This window comes from Trichechus manatus, unplaced genomic scaffold, assembly GCF_000243295.1.
Source record: "Trichechus manatus latirostris isolate Lorelei unplaced genomic scaffold, TriManLat1.0 scaffold00001, whole genome shotgun sequence".
NCBI lineage: Eukaryota > Metazoa > Chordata > Mammalia > Sirenia > Trichechidae > Trichechus > Trichechus manatus.
In genome coordinates, this window is record NW_004443937.1 from 43,428,586 (window position 1) to 43,445,450 (window position 16,865).

The 16,865-nt window shown below is 44.4% G+C and overlaps 1 protein-coding gene across 1 annotated transcript in view; it reads left to right on the forward strand.

Annotated features, from left to right (window-relative positions):
- Positions 1 to 16,865, forward strand: part of ATXN7 (ataxin 7) — a 113,929-nt gene that overhangs the window by 51,146 nt on the left and 45,918 nt on the right. Inside the window, exon 2 of the mRNA XM_023727726.1 lies at positions 405 to 509. Coding sequence (XP_023583494.1) covers positions 405 to 509 — 105 coding nt within the window. The remainder of the gene's footprint in view (positions 1 to 404; positions 510 to 16,865) is intronic.

Below are 16,865 nucleotides of genomic sequence, written 5' to 3' on the forward strand. Positions count from 1 at the left end.
TAGCACTCAGGGGCCGATGGCTGGAGTCGAATGCACAGCCACACAACGTAGATGGTGCACCTTTGTGAATTACGAAGCATTTTATATGATTGCGGATTTTTCCCCAGAACCCTGAAGAGTTCATCTAAAGTTACTTTATTATGGGAAAGTGTTCATTGTTTGCATTTTAATAGATTCGTCTGTTTTACCTCATACTGAGGATTTCAGGGGACTTTTGTTTTAGTTCTTTGTATATGTGTCTCTATAAGCCTGATTTGATTTTTCTCTGAATACTCATGGCCTCCCACGTCAATTATGTTTAAGCTGGGATAATGTTTGTCCTGGTGCGCTTTATAGTAAGGCAGCTCCGCTTCGTATCAGATCAGAACCAGATGAGTGAATGATGCTCTGTCTCTTTGTTGCAGACATGCCAATATTTGGTCTCTGTCCAGCCCATGATGATTTCTACTTGGTGGTGTGTAACGACTGTAATCAGGTTGTCAAACCGCAGGCATTTCAATCACATTATGGTAAGTGCTTCACCATTCAAAAATAATTACTAGAGGGTTAAAGGTAAAGCAGGATTAAGCGGAAGGCTTGCGGACAGCATGGGTAGGGCAGAATAATACCCCTCCCCCGTCAGGAAGTAGGATTTCTAATTCATTGAATGGGTTAATACCTATCAGCTGTTGGGTATTTTCTGGTTTTTATTGAAAGTTATGTGCATTTTCTGATTTTTATTGAAATTAATCAGGAGAAAATGTCATTTTTAAAGATCTCTGTTGAAACAGCACATCAGTCTAGCTAAGGATTTCTTTCCTTCTGGGTCCCATGGCTGTGAATTTGGGGGATGTTAAAATTAGACGGCACACACAATGTGGAGGCATGGCTTTTTAAAGGAATGTAATTGTGAAACTTCCAAGTTCAGTGGTTCTACATCTTTCTGGGTGTCATGTTCTCCTCTGTGAATACGATGATATTGTGACCTCTTCCCCATCAAAATGCGCAGGTGCTTAGATGGCGGCATTGTGATTTCAGAGGTTCTGTGAGCTCCTAAGCCATCCCTGGAGCCCTGGTGACACAGTAGTTCAGTGATATGGCCGCTAACCAAAAGATCAGCAGTTCAAATCCACCAGCCACTGTTTGGAAACCCTGTGGGGCAGTTCTACTCTGTCCTGTAGGGTCGCTGTGGGTCGGAATCAACTCCACGGCAACGGGTAAGCCATCCCTGGGCTTCTAGGCCCCGAGCCTGTTGTTGTTGTTAGGTGCCATTGAGTTGGTCGCAACTCACAGTGACCTGATGGATGTACAACAGAAGGAAACGCTGCCCAGTCCTATGCCATCTGCACATTGTCGCTGTGTTCGAGCCCATTGTGGCAGCCACCGTATCGATCCATCTTGTTAAGGATCTTCCTCTTTTTCGCTAACCCTCTACTTTACCGAGCGTGATGTCCTTCTCCAGGGACTGGGCCCTCCTGTACTGCTGCTACCCGTAAGGTTTGCACTGGCTGATTGTTTTTGGAAGTAGATTGCCAAGTCCTTCTTCCTAGTCTCTCTCGGTCTGGAAGTTCTGCTGAAACCTGTCCACCAATGGTAACACTGCTGGTATTTGAAATACTGGTGACAAAGCTTCCAGTATCACAGCAACACGCAAGCCACCACAGTAGGACAGACTGACAGACAAGTCGTGGCTAAGCCTGTTACTTGTGTGTTTTATCACTTAAGAGTCCAAATAAGGTTGTTTTGCGTTGTCAAAGTGCCACCTAAAGTGTTTAAAATAAGATTCTGACTAATCACTGCAGGCTGTTTCCTCACTGTCCTCACTACTGCAGTTGTAAGTTTGAGACAGAGTGACGGGTGTCCTTCTGTAGATAACGTTTAAGGAAGGCCTCTGAGGAGGGGAGCCCTAGGTGACTTGAGGGAGCCACTCACGCAGTGATTGGAGTCAGAGCCTTCCCTGCAGAGAGGGGACACGGTGCACAGATCTGAAGAAAGCGGTGCCGCTGCAGGGTGGGCCTGAGGGAGGTGTGGGGACTCGAGGCAGCCGGCGTCGTAGGCAGGAACCTGATCCTGCACAGCCTTGTAGGCCACTGGGAGGTTTCTGTAAGGGAGGAGCACAGTCCCACCTCACTGGCTGATCTGCTGAGAATGGATTACAGGAAGAAGAGTAGAAGCAGGGAGAGCAGTTGCAAAGCCAGAGATAAGATGATAAAGTCTGGACGGAGACTAAGGTGGGGCGTAGAGCTGAGGAGGTAGCAGAGCTGTGAGATACATTTTAAAGCTGGAACCTACAGGGCTTGCTGCTGGGACACCATCATAATCAACCTCCCACTCTTTTTTTCCAAGAAATATATCTTTGATTTAGTAAAAGAAAAAACAGCGTTTTTTTGAGTTCCTGCTTCTGGATGAGGCCCCAGGGTTGTCACCAGCGTGGGGACAAAGGTGACCACAATATTGTCTCCATGTTTGACTCGTAGAAGCTAGTAATGGAAACAGCAGCTAGTCAGTTGCTGAGTACTTTAGAGTTAGAAAGATTTCGAAGCCAGACTGGGCTGGATTTAAACTCTGCAAGAACCATAGGCTAGCTCTTTGCCTTGAGCAAGTTATCTAGCCTCGGCTTCCTTGGTAATACCAACCTCGTAGATTCATGGTGGAGAGTAAATGTAATCATCTGGTTAAAGCCTCTAATACATGCCTGGTGTATGATAGGTGTCAGAGCGAGGGAGATAGAGGTACAGCTGTAGATATGGGAAGATGTGTATCTAAAGACAGAACACAGTCCAAGGTCTCAAGAATAACGAGGAGCTCAGATTGCATCTTGGTGAGTAACTCAGTGAAAGCTTCTTAGAGAAAATAGCCTTCCTGTTAGAGTTTGAAGAGTAGATGGATTTTTTCCCACGTGTAATATTTTTTCTCACTTTTTAAACATATAATACACATCCATTGTGGAAAATGCAGAAAATATTTTTCTAAAAATACAGTCTCCTAAGATGGGAAGCGTTTTGATGGCAACAGGGCTGCCACATGCAGCTGCAGTTTGTTCTCTGGACAACCATATTTGGTGGTCCCGGGCAGGCGACGGGTGACACAAGCAAGGGCGGAGGCAGGACATTGCAGGCTGTCGGGAATGTCCTGCAGGGCATCTCTGTTGTCCTGAGCTGATGTACCCACATGTGGATGAGCTCTGTGCACAGGCAGGCTGAGACGAGCTTAGAGGGCATCACTGCCCGTCAGAGCCCCCTGGCCTTGATGTGTCAGTAGAGACCCATGCAGGGTTTTCAGCATCAGAGTGATGTGACTTGGTAGTGCTCCAGCAGGACCTATGGGCAGAGTGGGTTGGAAAGGAGCAAGAGAGGAAGCAGGGGCATGAAAACAGCAGGAGTGTGGCTGCCAAGGCCGAAATAAAGATGCTGCCTCTTCCAGGATTTCTCAAGGCAGAAAGAGGCCCTCTGGCTTCCGCTCCCGGGGGACTTCATTCAGTGGCTACAGCAGTTTATGGAGATTTGTTTATCTTCCTCTGTCTACCTCTTAGAATGTCAGTGTGTGAGGGAAGTGTCTTTAAGTCATATTCCTGCCCAGTCTGTCCACGCCAAGCCTGCTTTCTCCTGATGGCATACTTGTTAAATGACAGGTATGGTGGCAAACGAGAAGGGTGAAGGCAGGATTCACACCGTCAGGTGCCTCTGTGGCTACAGACTGACAGAGGCTCGGAGTGGGGGTGGCGAGTGAAGACGGGAGAGGAGGGTCCCTGGCAGAAGGATGAGGGCCACGTGCCCCGAGAGAGGGATTCGGCCGGCAGATGTTAGAGGAGCCCTCTCTGAGGCAGGAGTCCAGGAGAAGTCGGAGGAACTAACGGGATGTTTGGAGGTGGATGGGTGTGTTTGGGGGTGGGGGTAGGGGTAGTGGTGTGAAGTGGAGAGGGTCGCCATGTGGTGGTTTAGGAGTGACACCCTGCTCACCTGGAGAGAAGGAGAGAGAGGTGGCCAGGGCCCCCAGCTTCCAGAGCCATTCCTGACGCTGCCACTGTCTCCTCTGACTTTGGGTTCAGGGTTTGTGACAGGAAGGAGATTTTTTGGAACCTGTTCTTTTTTTTGTAATTCCAGGAGGCCAGTTTTCACGTGCTTGTATTCCGTAATTAACACACACAGTTTTTCACATTCACATTTTCCTGAGTGGCCACTGGAGTCTGTTTATTACAGTGTTAGGAGGAAACTGTCCTGCCAAGGAGAGATTACAGTTTCTTATCTTTCAGGGAAGTTGGTGGACATCTGTGGGTGTTCTTCTGTTAATTCACGTGTTGCTGATATTTATCTGTGACTTTTATGAACAAATGAGCAGTTGCTACAAAAGCCAGCAGGCGGATCCTCTAGAAGCATGGCTGCCAGGACAGGGAGGGAGGCTACAATGGCGGAAAAGCTGGCAGCCAGTTAGTACTGGCGGGACGCTGTCCTGGACTGGTGAGCAGTTTGTACCCACAGTAGTGAGAGGTCACACGCTTTTGCGCTGCCAAGCAGGCTTTTCGGGAGTCAGCGTTGGACTCCGTTTGAGCAGTGATGGTGAGTGAGCATGGTGTCATTCTGTCGTGCCCAATTTTTCACAGTCCTTATATAGATTGGTTCTGTCCTCGGAAGCTACACGGTAATACCGTGTTTTCCTGATGTTGTTTGAATGTTTTGAAACAGTTCGGCATGCCTCAAAGCTCTCTTCAGTATTCAGTACTTTAAAGAGTGAGGGGATGTTTGTACTGCTGATTTCAAATTTAAAAATGCAGTTTGAATCGGATGCCTGCTGTGTCTCTTAATCCAAGGGGAACTTCCTAAGTGGGCGGCTTCCCAAGGCCCACTTCATACCAGCTGAATGGGAGTCTCCAGGGACAGGACCCAGGAATATGCATTTTGAGTAACTGCCAAGGGTAATTCTGATACACAGTCCTGACAGGACACATGGCTGTCACAGAGGTGCAGCCCACCCCCTCAGAGCCCCCTTTGTGCGCCCTGCGCCTCGTGCCATGGCTGCCACAGTCTGCTCTCTCATTTGCTGATGGCAAGAAAAGAGGCCTCTGTTTTTTAAAGAGATTTTTTAATCTTATTATGTGCTGGTGACGTCACATTTTAGGAGTCCCTGGGTGGTGCACGTGGTTAACTGGCTCTCTACTACTGAAAAGTTGGAGGTCCTAATCTACCCCCAGGCACTTGGGGGAAAAGCCTGCTGATCTGCTTCTGAAAACTCTGCCATTGAAAACCCTGCGTAGCACAGTCTTCTCTGAAACACGTGGAGTTGCCGTGAGTCAGAATCAACTCGGCAGTGACTGGTTTTTTAAATGTCCCATTAATTGCCTCTAAAACTTGGTAGTATAAGTATGAAGCAGGGCCAGAAGCCCCATTGTTTTGAGGTTGTTTACCAAGTTGGGACTTTGAGTTGGTCAGTTACTGATAGCTGCTTTGTGTTGGTCCTAAGCTGGCTACTGAATAGCATAAGCTGTGGTCCTAGTTACATACGTTTACAATGAAATCTGAAGCAGTACAATTAGCAGATGACTATAGGGTCCCTTTGGGAAAGAGATTTCCAGGTGGCTGTGAACACTGTGTGCTTGCATCTCATTGCATGGCGCTCAGCTACTGATCTTTGACTTCACTTAGGAAGAGGGCCTTTATTTCTCTTCTAAGCGGACATAGGGGGTGATCTCACTTAGGTGAAATAAATGAATGATGTCAATTTAGCTCAAGGTGCTACATTTAGAATCTCTATAATTAATTGAAACCCGTCCTTGGATGTCAGCTGTTGAAGTGTTTTGCCTCAGATTTGTGAAGCTGATCCACTCCTTCCACTTCCGGCTCAGCCCTGAGTCCCTGAGCAGAGCCTCAGTAGGCACATGTGCCTGGACCACTCTTGCCCAACCTTAATCAACCACGATCCCTTCTTAGGATTTGCTTACTTAATTCCACTTAGTGTTTTTCTTTAACTCCCATCACTTATTTAGATAAATCCATTTATAAAGAAAACCTAGTCAGAGCCATATACAGGAGAACTAATGTTGTTTGCCACAAACAGAAGGTAAGTGTTAAGAGTAAATACAATGAAAAGAAGGTAATTAAAATCTGTGTTGACACTCTTGCCGGTGCCAGCTCTGAGCTTGATGCCCCTGCTCCGTTTGTTGAAAAGAAGCCTGGCATGCTTTAGGCAAGTGTTACCCACATGGTAGCATGATGTTATCAGAAGAATTGGGAAGAGATTTAGAAAGGGAGAGGGTTTTTCACTTGTGATTTAACATTGTTAATGTTGAGGAGTCATACCTATTCCGTGTTTTAGTGAATACCAGCTCAGGTGGTTGGATTGAGTTTCCTCTGATGTTTGAGGAGCTATCTACTGAGGCTAACTCTTTTGTTGCTGTTAGGTGCCATTGGGCCAGTTACGACTTAACAGCGACCCTACGTACAACAGAACGAGACACCACCCGGTCCTGCGCCATCCTCACAATCGTTACTATGCTTGAGCCCATTGTTGGAACCACTGTGTCAGTCCATCCCGTTGAGGGTCTTCCACTTTTTTGCTGACCGTCTGCTTTATGAAACGTGATGTCCTTCTCCAGGGACTGATCCGTTCTGATAACGTGTTCAAACTATCCTTGCTTCTAGAGAGCGTTCTGGCTGTGATTCCTCCAAGACAGATTTGTTCGTTCTTTTGGCAGTCCCTGGTATATTCAGTATTCTTCGCCAGCACCATAATTCAAAGGCGTCAATTATTCTTCGGTCTTCTTATTCATTGTGCAGCTTTCGCATGCCTGTGAAGCAATTGAAAACACCATGGCTTGGGTCAGGTGCACCTTAGTCTTCAAGGTGACATCTTTGCTTTTTAACACTCCAGAGCAGCCTTCTGCAGTAGATTTGCCCAGTGCAGCACATCCTTTAATTTCTTGACTGCTGCTTCCATGGATGTTGATGTGGATCCAAGTAAAATGAAACCCTTGATGACTTCAGTCTTTACTCTGTTTATCATGATGTTGCTTATTGGTCCGATTGTTAGGATTTTCGTTTTATGTTGAGGTGTAATCCATACTGAAGGATGTGTGTAGTCTTTGATCTTCATCAGTAAGTGCTTCAAGTCCTCTTCACTTTCAGCAAGCGAGGTTGTGTCCTCTGCCTAAGGCAGGCTGTTAATGAGTCTTCCTCAATTCCTGATGATGCATTCTTCTTCACATAGTCCAGCTTCTCGGATTATTTCCTGAGCATACAAATTGAACAGTTATGATGAAAGGATACAGCAACCCTGATGAAATCTTTCCTGGCCTTAAACCACGCAGTATGCCCTTGTTCTGTTTGAATGACTGCCTCTTGATCTGTGTACAGGTTCCTCATGAGCACAATGAAGTGTTCTGGAATTCCCATTCTTCACAGTGTTATCCGTAATTTGTTATGATCCACACGGTTGAATGCCTCTGCATAGTCAGTAAAACACAGGTAAACATCTTTCTGGTATTCTCTGCTTTTAGACAGGATCTATCTGACATCAGCAGTGATATCCCCGGTTCCACATCCTCTTCTGAATCCGGCTTGAATTTCTGGCAGTTGCCTGTCGATGTACTGCTACAGCTGCTTTTGAATGATCTTCAGCAGAATTTTATTTGTGTATGATATTAATGATATTGTTCGATAAATTGCACATTTCATTGGATCATCTTTCTTTGGAGTAGGCATAAATATGGATCTCTTCCAGTCGGTTGGCCAGAGATGAGTGAGCATTTCCAGTGCTGCATCCGTTTGTTGAAACATCTCTCTTGGTATCCCATCAATTCCTAGAGCCTTGTTTTTCGCCAATCCTTTCAGTGCAGCTTGGACTGCTTCCTTCAGTCCCATCAGTTCCTGATCATATGCTACCTCCTGAAATGGTTGAACATCAACCAGTTCTTTCTGGTATAGTGGCTGTCATGGATTGAATTATGTCCCCCCCAGAATGCATGTATCAGTTTGGCTGGGCCATGATTCCCAGTATTGTGTGGTTGTCCTCCATTTTGTGATGGTAATTTTATGTTAAAGAGGATTAGGGTGGGATTGTAACATTTCTACTAAGGGCACATCCCTGATGCAGTGTAAAGGGAGTTTCCCTGGGGTGTGGCCTGCACCACCTTTTGTCTTATAAGAGATAAAAGGAAAGGGAAGCAAGCAGAGAACTGGGGACCTCATACCACCAAGAAAGCCATGCCAGGAGCAGAGTGCATCCTTTGGACCTGAGGATCCTGCGCTCAGATGCTCCCAGACCAAGGGAAGACTAATGACAAGGACCTTCCTCCACAGCTGACAGAGAAAGCCTTTCCCTGGAGCTGATGCCCTGAATTTGGACTTGTAATCTGCTAGACTGTGAGAGAATAAGTTTCTCTTTGTTAAAGCCATCCACTTGTGGTATTTTTGTTATAGCAGCACTAGATGACTAAGACAGAATTTGGTACCGAGAGTGGGGTGCTGCTCTAACAGAGACCTAAAATGTGGAAGCAATTTTGAAACTGTGAATGGATAGAGAAACAGCAGAGGCAGAGAACCAGCAGTAGCAGAACCAGGAGACCAGTGCTGGACGGCTCTGGAGCCCATCCACGGAGTGAGAGAGCTGAGTGCCTGTGCGCAGGAGGCTTCCAGGCAGAGTGGAGTGCCTCCGGACACTTATTGGTGGAGTTACCGAGCTTTGGAACACTTGTCCCAGCAGGGCAGATGCAGAAGTGAGGCCTAAGGGCGGAGAGGCCACAGGAAGCAGAAGCTGAAGAGATAAGGAACACAAGAAGCCCAGCAGCCTCAGTCTCAAAAGGTGTGGCCCTGACCTCTGGGGTTTCAAAGGGTGGAGCCATGGCCTCTGATGTTTCTAAGGGTGGAGTCACCACTCAGGTGGGCTAGGAGAATGGTGCGCCTAAAGCCCAGGGAGCAGAGTTGCTGTCCCAGTGGGCCTGGAAGGCGGAGCTGAAGCCCAGGGCCGAGGGGCCTCCACTCAGAATCCGGAGAGTGTGGCCAATACCTAGAGTCTGGAGGGCAGGGCCATTGTGTAAATTGTCTCAGAGAACAGAGGTTTATTTTCAAAGCCTTGAGGGCTAGTGTAATGTGTTCTGCTGACTTACTTGGTGCCTGTTATCCCTTCTTTTCCTCTCGTTTCTCCCATTTGTGATAGAAATGTCTAGCTTGTGCCTGTTCTGCCATTGTACCTTTGGAAACAGCTTGTATTATGGATTTCACAGATGAAGAGGAATTTTTGGATTTTGGACTTGGAGTTAAGACTTTTGCTATGGTATGCTGGGATGAATATGTTTTGCATGTTGCAAGGATGTGATGTTTGGGAGGCCGAAGGGTGGAATGTGATCGATTGAATTATGTCCCCCAGAAAATGTGTGTATCAGTTTGGCTGGGCCATGATTCCCGGTATTGTGTGGTTGTCCTCCGTTTTGTGATTGTAATTTTATGTTAAAGAGGATTAGGGTGGGATTGTATAACACTCTTATTAAGGTCACATCCCTGATGCAATGTAAAGGGAGTTTCCCTGGGGTGTGGCCTGCACCACCTTTTGTCTTATAAGAGATAAAATGAAAGGGAAGCAAGCAGAGAATTGGGGACCTCATACCACTAAGAAAGCCGTGCCAGGAGCAGAGTGCGTCCTTTAGACCTGAGTTTCCTGCGCGGAGATGCTCTCAGACCAAGGGAGGACTGATGCATCACAAGGACCTTCCTCCAGAGTCGACAAAGAAAGAAAGCCTTCCCCTGGAGCTGATGCCCTGAATTTGGACTTACAACCTACTAGACTGTGAGAGAATAAATTTCTCTTTGTTAAAGCCATCCACTTGTGGTATTTTTGTTATAGCAGCACTAAATGACTAAGACAGTGACTCTGTGTATTCCTTCCATCTTCTTTTAATGTTTCCTGCATTGTTTAATATTTTTCTCGTAGAATCCTTCAGTATTGCAAATCGAGGCTTGAATTTTTTCTTCAGTTCTTTCAGCTTGAGAAATGCTGAGCATGTTCTTCCCTTTTGGTTTTCTATTTCCAGCTCTTCTCACACGTCATTATAATACTTTGTCTTCTCGAGCTGCCTGTTGAATTTTTTGTTCAGTTCTTTTGCTTCGTCATTTCTTCCATTTGTTTTAGCTACTCGATGTTCAAGAGCAAGTTTCAGAGTCTCTTCTGACATCCATTTTGGTCTTTTCTTTCTTTCCTGTCTTTTTAATGACTTCTTGCTTTCTTCATGTATGGTGTCCTTCATGTCATTCCACAAGTCGTCTGGTCTTCGGTCATTAGTGTTCAACATGTCGAATCTGTTCTTAGGATGCTGTCTAAATTCAGGTGGGATGTACTCAAGGTCATACTTTGGCTCTCGTGGACTTGTTCTAATTTTCTTCAGGTTCAATTTGAACTTGTATATGAGCAATTGATAGTCTGTTCACAGTTGGTCCCTAGCCTTGTTGTGACTGATGATTTTGAGCTTTTCCATCGTCTCTTTCCACAGATGTAGTCGATTTGATTCCTGTGTATTCCATCTGGAAAGGTCCATGTGTATAGTCGCCATTTATGTTGGTGAAAAAAGGTATTTGCAATGGTGAAGTCGTTGGTCTTGCAAAATTCTATCATGCAATAGCTGGCATCATTTCTATCACCAAGGCCATATTTTCCAACTACCGATCTTTCATCTTTGTTTCCAACTTTCACATTCCAATCTCCAGTAATTATCAGTGCATTGGATTGCATGTTCTATCAATTTCAGACTGCAGAAGCTGGTAAAAATCTTCAGTTTCTTCATCTTTGACATTAGTGATTGGCACGTAAATTTGAATAATAATTGTATTAACAGGTCTTCGTTGTAGGCATATGGATATTATCGCTGACAGCATTGTACTTCAGGGTGGATCTTGAAATGTTCTTTTTGGCAATGCACCGCCATTCCTCTTTAAGTTGTCATTCCCAGCATAGTGATTCAGCATGGCCAGTACCGGTTCATTTCAGCTCACTGATGCCTAGGATGTTGATCGTTCCGGGTTCCATTTCATTTTTGACAATTTCCACGTTTCCTAGATTCATACTTCGTACATTCCATGTTCTGATTATTAATGGCTGTTTGCTGCTGTTTCTTCTCATTTTGAGTTGTGCCACATCAGCAAATGAAAATCCCGAAAGCTTGACTCATTAAGAAGGACTCCACTTTGAGGAGGAGGCAGCTCTTCCCCTGACATCTTTTGAGTGCCTTCCAGCCTGAGGGGCTCATCTTCCGGCACTATATCAGGCAGTGTTCCATGACTATTTATAAGGTTTTCACTGGCTAATTCTTTTCAGAAGTAGACCGCCGGGTCCCTCTTCCTAGTCTGTCTTAGTCTGGAAGCTCTGCTGAAACCTGTCTGCCATGTGTGACCCTGCTGGTATTTGAAATAGTGGTGGTATAGCTTCCAGCATCACAGCAACATGCAAGCCCCCACAGTACGACAAACTGACAGACCCATGGGGGAGATTAACCCTAGTCCTAGGAAATAGCATACCTTGGAAGCAGAATTCTGGAACTTCATGTTAATCTGCAAAAGGCTCACATCAGACTAACACCCTTTGTCATTAACCAGTCAGTATCATATGTATGTATTGAACCCCTACTTTAAAAAGAAAAAAGAAAAAACCACTGCCGTTGAGTGCATTCCGACTCATAGTGACCCTATAGGACAGAGTAGAACTGCCCCACAGGGTTAACAAGGAGCAGCTGGTGAATTTGAACTGGGGACCTTTTGGTTAGCAGCTGAGCTCTTAACCACTTGCTGTAAATGGTTTGTGAGTCTCCAGACATGTTGGGGGGGCCTCAGTGTCAAACTTCTGCCCCTCTCTCCCGCCTTTGTTTACACATCTGGCCTTTTGAGAACTTTATGAAAATAGCTTTAGCAGAAACACTGCTGTGATCTTACAGCTTTCTGCAGAGATTAAGAGTCCTGAAAAATTAAGTCACACACATTGCTTAGATGTAATGTTCCTTGATGTGTATTGAGGTGGTGTGGATTCTTTTAGATGCCAGCATAAATTATATTTTTCTAAAATGTCATTTTCATCAAAGGATGAGTAAATAATAATTACTCATACTTTTTAAGCTAATTAATTGGTTTCGGTGAATGTTAGTGTGAGAGCAGAATGAGTTCTTGTTCTCTGAGATCTGATGGGCCGGTTTTGGCAAAAATACTCGTTCTCATCATTGATGATACTTCACATATTTGTGACCAGCTATTGCCATCAAGTAATTAAGTGTATCTGCATGACAAAGCAAAGTTTTTGCTGTTTATAAAATATCCCCCTTTCGCCATCTGAGATCTGGAAAGTAACAGCTTCCAGTATTTTTTGAATGAGCTATTTTATTTGATGACTGAATAACTTTGTTTTTGGGTAACGGAAAGAGAGGTATTTCTTTTTTCTTCCCCAGGATGCTAGCTAAATTTTGCCACTAAATTTTTATAATCTGGATCTTTTTCTACTTTGAAACTTTCAGTGATAGTAATCTTTTTACAATTGGTATTCATTTAAAAGTGCATATACTGATGATAATTTTTATAAAGTATTTTTGTATTATCTAATTTCCTGTTCTTAACAATCAGCTGAATGGATAATTTTATTCCCAGTTTACAGATTAAACTACTAAATTAGATTTCATTCACACAGATAAAATGTAACAGGCTGTGTCTTCAGGTTACTCATATCTACTTCTCTTGCATACAATAAGAATGTATAGCGCTTCAAAAAAATCTAGACAAGATCTAGTGAACTCCACATGTCACAAAACAATCATTAGTGATAGATGTTCTAGCTCAGGTGGAATTTTAAATTGGCTTAGAGCAGCTGGGTCAGCATTATCTTAATCTTCAGCATAGCCTGTTACGTTAGAGAACGCTTAGTAATTTGAAGACGTAACGATAGTAAGTAGATTTTTGATTCAGCAGTCATTGCTCTCTCTCCAGCCTGTTCTCCTAGTTTATTTAACCCTAGATCAGAGTAGCTGTCCAGAGCCAAGCTCCTTCTCTTTTTGTCTGAGCCTTATAGCATTTTGTAGCATCTTTAGATATTAGCATATTTATTTCTATAGTCAACAATATAAAGATTGAACTTTGTTGCAGAGGAAAAAATATTCTGTTCTGTTACTCTGGTTAAAACACACACCAGGCCTTTCTCCAGCAGTGAGGGTCAGAGGGGGCCGGGGAAGCTAACCAGAGCAGGCAAGTCGAAAAGTGAGCGGTGTCAAGATGGACATGAGTTGTGACTCTCAAAGGAAATTCCAAATTGACCATTGACCTGAATTTCTTGTTACTGAGTATCATGATGTCAGATAAACAAAAGAGTTCATTGTTTTTCTTGCCACAAGCCAAATACTGCTAATTAAATTTTTCTAATAACTTCAGTAACATCAGATAAAAGGCTATTCTCTCTCTAGCTAATATAATTTTATTTATATTTTTTCCTTATTTGTATAATAAGCAGGTGTCCTTAAAATGGTGTCTTTACGTTATTTACGCCATTTGTAGGAACAGCTTTCTTAATTTCTAGTTTAAAAATTTATTGATTTTTCTTCTTACAGATATCTGTGCCTTTATTAACATCCATGCCTTTGGAGTTGCTTTTAAAAGAAATTAAACTGGCAATGGTATACGTACATTTGACAGATATTCATTGAGTACCTACTGTGCATTAGGATTGCCCTCCACTGATCTAGAAAAGTTATGTCTCTGATTTTTGTGCAGTTTATATTCTTGGTGGGGGGAGGAGGTAGAGATACAACACCGATAAAGAAGAAATCACATAAAGTTAGATTATTTCTGTCAGTGATAAATGCTGGGGAGATAACATGAGGGAGAGTGACTGGGACAGGCCACGTAGCTAAAGCTAGTTGAAGACAGCCACTTGGAGGAGTTTGTTTTTAAGCTCATTGATAAAAAAGGAGCCAGCCGTTTGAACGTTTGGAGGGCCAGTGTTCTAGAGAGAGGAAACAGCAAGTGCAAAGGTCCTGAGCTGGAAACGGGCTGGGCAGAAAAGCCCTGAGGAGGCGCAAGAACAGAGTGCCAGGAGAGGGGTCTGGGATAGAGTTGGAGAAAGAGGGGCCAGATGATGCTGGGCATTGCCAGCTGGGCAGGGACTGAGGACTGGCGGTACAGGCGATGCAGAGCCAACCCTCAGCGGAGGATTTGTGGTTGCTCTGTGGACCACAGAGGACAAGCATGGAAGCAGTGAGACCAGGCAGCAGGCTGTCGAGGTAGTTCAGCCGAGGGCCAGATTCAGAGACAAACTTAGGTATGGATTGCAGTGCCAGTGAGGTAGGGATGGAGCTGAACTCTGCCTTGGAGTACAAAGCCAGCAAGGCTGAGGGCTGGAGGATGAGTGGTGAGGACAAGGACGGGGTGGGAACTGATGACTCATGATGGTTTTTGATCATCAGCTGGATGTGTTTATCTAGCTTATAGATCATGGGGTTCTTTCAGTTTGTGTATGGTAACCTTTTTTTTTTTTTTTTTAGTTCATGAGGTGTACTGAACTGAATGAAAAGCCTTGGTGTATTCTATTCGGTATTTAGACATTTTCTAATGATTGTAGGGGTAGAAAATAATTATTGCAGTGATGTCAAGTGTAAGAATGGCATGAGGGTGTCGTCCGCCTGCTTTGTTTAATTTCAGGAGTGGGGAGGAGAACCACCATCAACAGCCCAAGGCTGATTCTTAACGAGGCGGAGGTCAGACATACCTCCATCCTCCAACCTTTTCACCAGTTTTGATACCAGCCATCCCTCCCACAGCACCCTCTGCTCTGCTGGGTTCAATAATTCCTTGCAATGGCCACACAGAACTCACAGACGATGCTCACAGTTATGGGGTTTATTAGGGAAGTAACAGGTTACAATTCAGGATCAGGAAAAGCTCAGGACACAGTCCTTTGGTCAGGAGAGCTTCTCAGCTATGCCCACAGGCAGGCCTGTCTCTCTCTCTCGGCTCTTGACCCCTTGGCCTGCCCTCTGCCCTGTTCAGCAAGTGTTACAAAGCTCTTTAGCTCTGCCAGTAAGTGTCTGGAGTCACCCCACTCTGCCAGTAAGCCTCAGCCTGAAGACGCTCAGCTCTCTTGCTCCATGGGTTGGCATGCCCGCTGTACCACCTCGCTCTGCATTTCTCATGCTGGTCTCTTGGTTCTGATGCCGTTTCTCTGCCACCACTTCTCACAGTCTCTTGCTGTCTCTGGTGTTAACAGCTCACTCTCTCTCTCCTGGGTCTGCGAGGTTCTCAGCACAGGGACCCCGGGTCCAAAGGACGCCTCTATTCCTAGCTTTTCTTTCATGGTGGTAGTGAGTTCTCCCCTCTGCTCTGGAATTGGCTCTCTTTTAAGCCTAGTGGGAGTGGCAAAACTGACCAATCCCCTCGCTAGGGTTCCATACACATTATTTGCATGTTCCCACCTCCACAAGGGTGCTATACACCTTATTTGTATTGTTGGCAATGCTGTCCAATCCCCTTGGGCCACAAGCATCTTATTAGCATAGTCCCACCCAATCATTTTGTAGGAATCACAAGACCATCATGGTTAGAAGGGCCATATTAAGTAATTCACTGTACCGCACCAAGTCATGGAGTCATTTATTCTTTTCAAAAGTTACTTATTTCCTTTTAATGGAACAGCAATCCAGTCATATAACATAAGCCAGGAAACAAGGGGACACAGGTGCTTTCCTGGGACTTCTCGTGCTCTCATTTGGGTGACAAGATTTTATTGATTTTAAAAAAAAAAAAACCCACATATTTTAATTTGTTTTTCATTATTAAATGAATACATGGATATTATTGAAAGAAAATTAACCAATGACAAGAAGCTAAGTATGCAATCAGAATGGATAAAGCTCCTCTGTCTTCTTAGGACTGTAGTTTGACCTCTACCCTTGGAATGCTTTTAGACCCTGGACAAAGTGATATTTACACACTGCTCCCCTGCCCCACCACACACAATTAGATTTGTTATGAATTTGCTTTTAATGTAAAAATATATTGTAAATATCTTTCCACGTTGCTGTGTGTTGCTCTGCCGAGTTCTTTTTCAAGACCGGCTGTTGCCACATCATCCAGGTATTGTGATTAACTTGAGTGGCCCTCTGTGGGCGGACGCTGAGATTCTCAGTGCTGCTTTAGTACACGTGGTGCTTCATGATCGTCAGCATCTCTGCCTGTTGATTCTCCACACTCAAGGTTAGCACTACTGTGACTTAGTAAAATACTTCACAGTTCTGATTGTGTCACCAGAGCAAGACAGTGAAAATGTGAGTTTCTCGCAGCATCAATAAATAAAATATAAATTGTTAACATTCACCAGTGCCACCCTTGATGTGTCTGCTGAAATCATTAGCTGTTATAGGATGCCTGTGCTTCAGACTTTAAAGGGGACATTTCAGGATGTAAATTCACGTGTTAGTTGTATTTGCTATAGGATGCTTTTCCTGGAGTTATTTCACAAGACTAGTTCATAATGTTGACTATTTAAGATACCGCCCCCCCCATATTTGAGCCCTCTTAGCTGTGGTCTTTTGTATGACCAGAAGGGGGAGTATTTATCGTGTCTTGGTCTTGGAGCAACACCTTCCACCTGGTGAGGATCTTTCCTCGGTGCATGTGCCGTCCAAGCCCATAAAACACTAGTTTTGGGCAAAAGGGTGAATGGCTGGCCTTAGCTCTTTTCCGTCTCATTTGCTGTGTGTGTATAGAAGTCCAGTTTTTAGGCTTAACTTTTATATTTTGTTTTTTAAGACAACAGTTCTCAAATCAAACTCCAAAGTAATATTACACCTTTTCTTCTTGTGTGTTTGATCAGGGGAGGTAATGATCTCAATTTAAAGAAAGTTAACTAAGAACACTCAGCTCCTCATCACACGTGGTGTA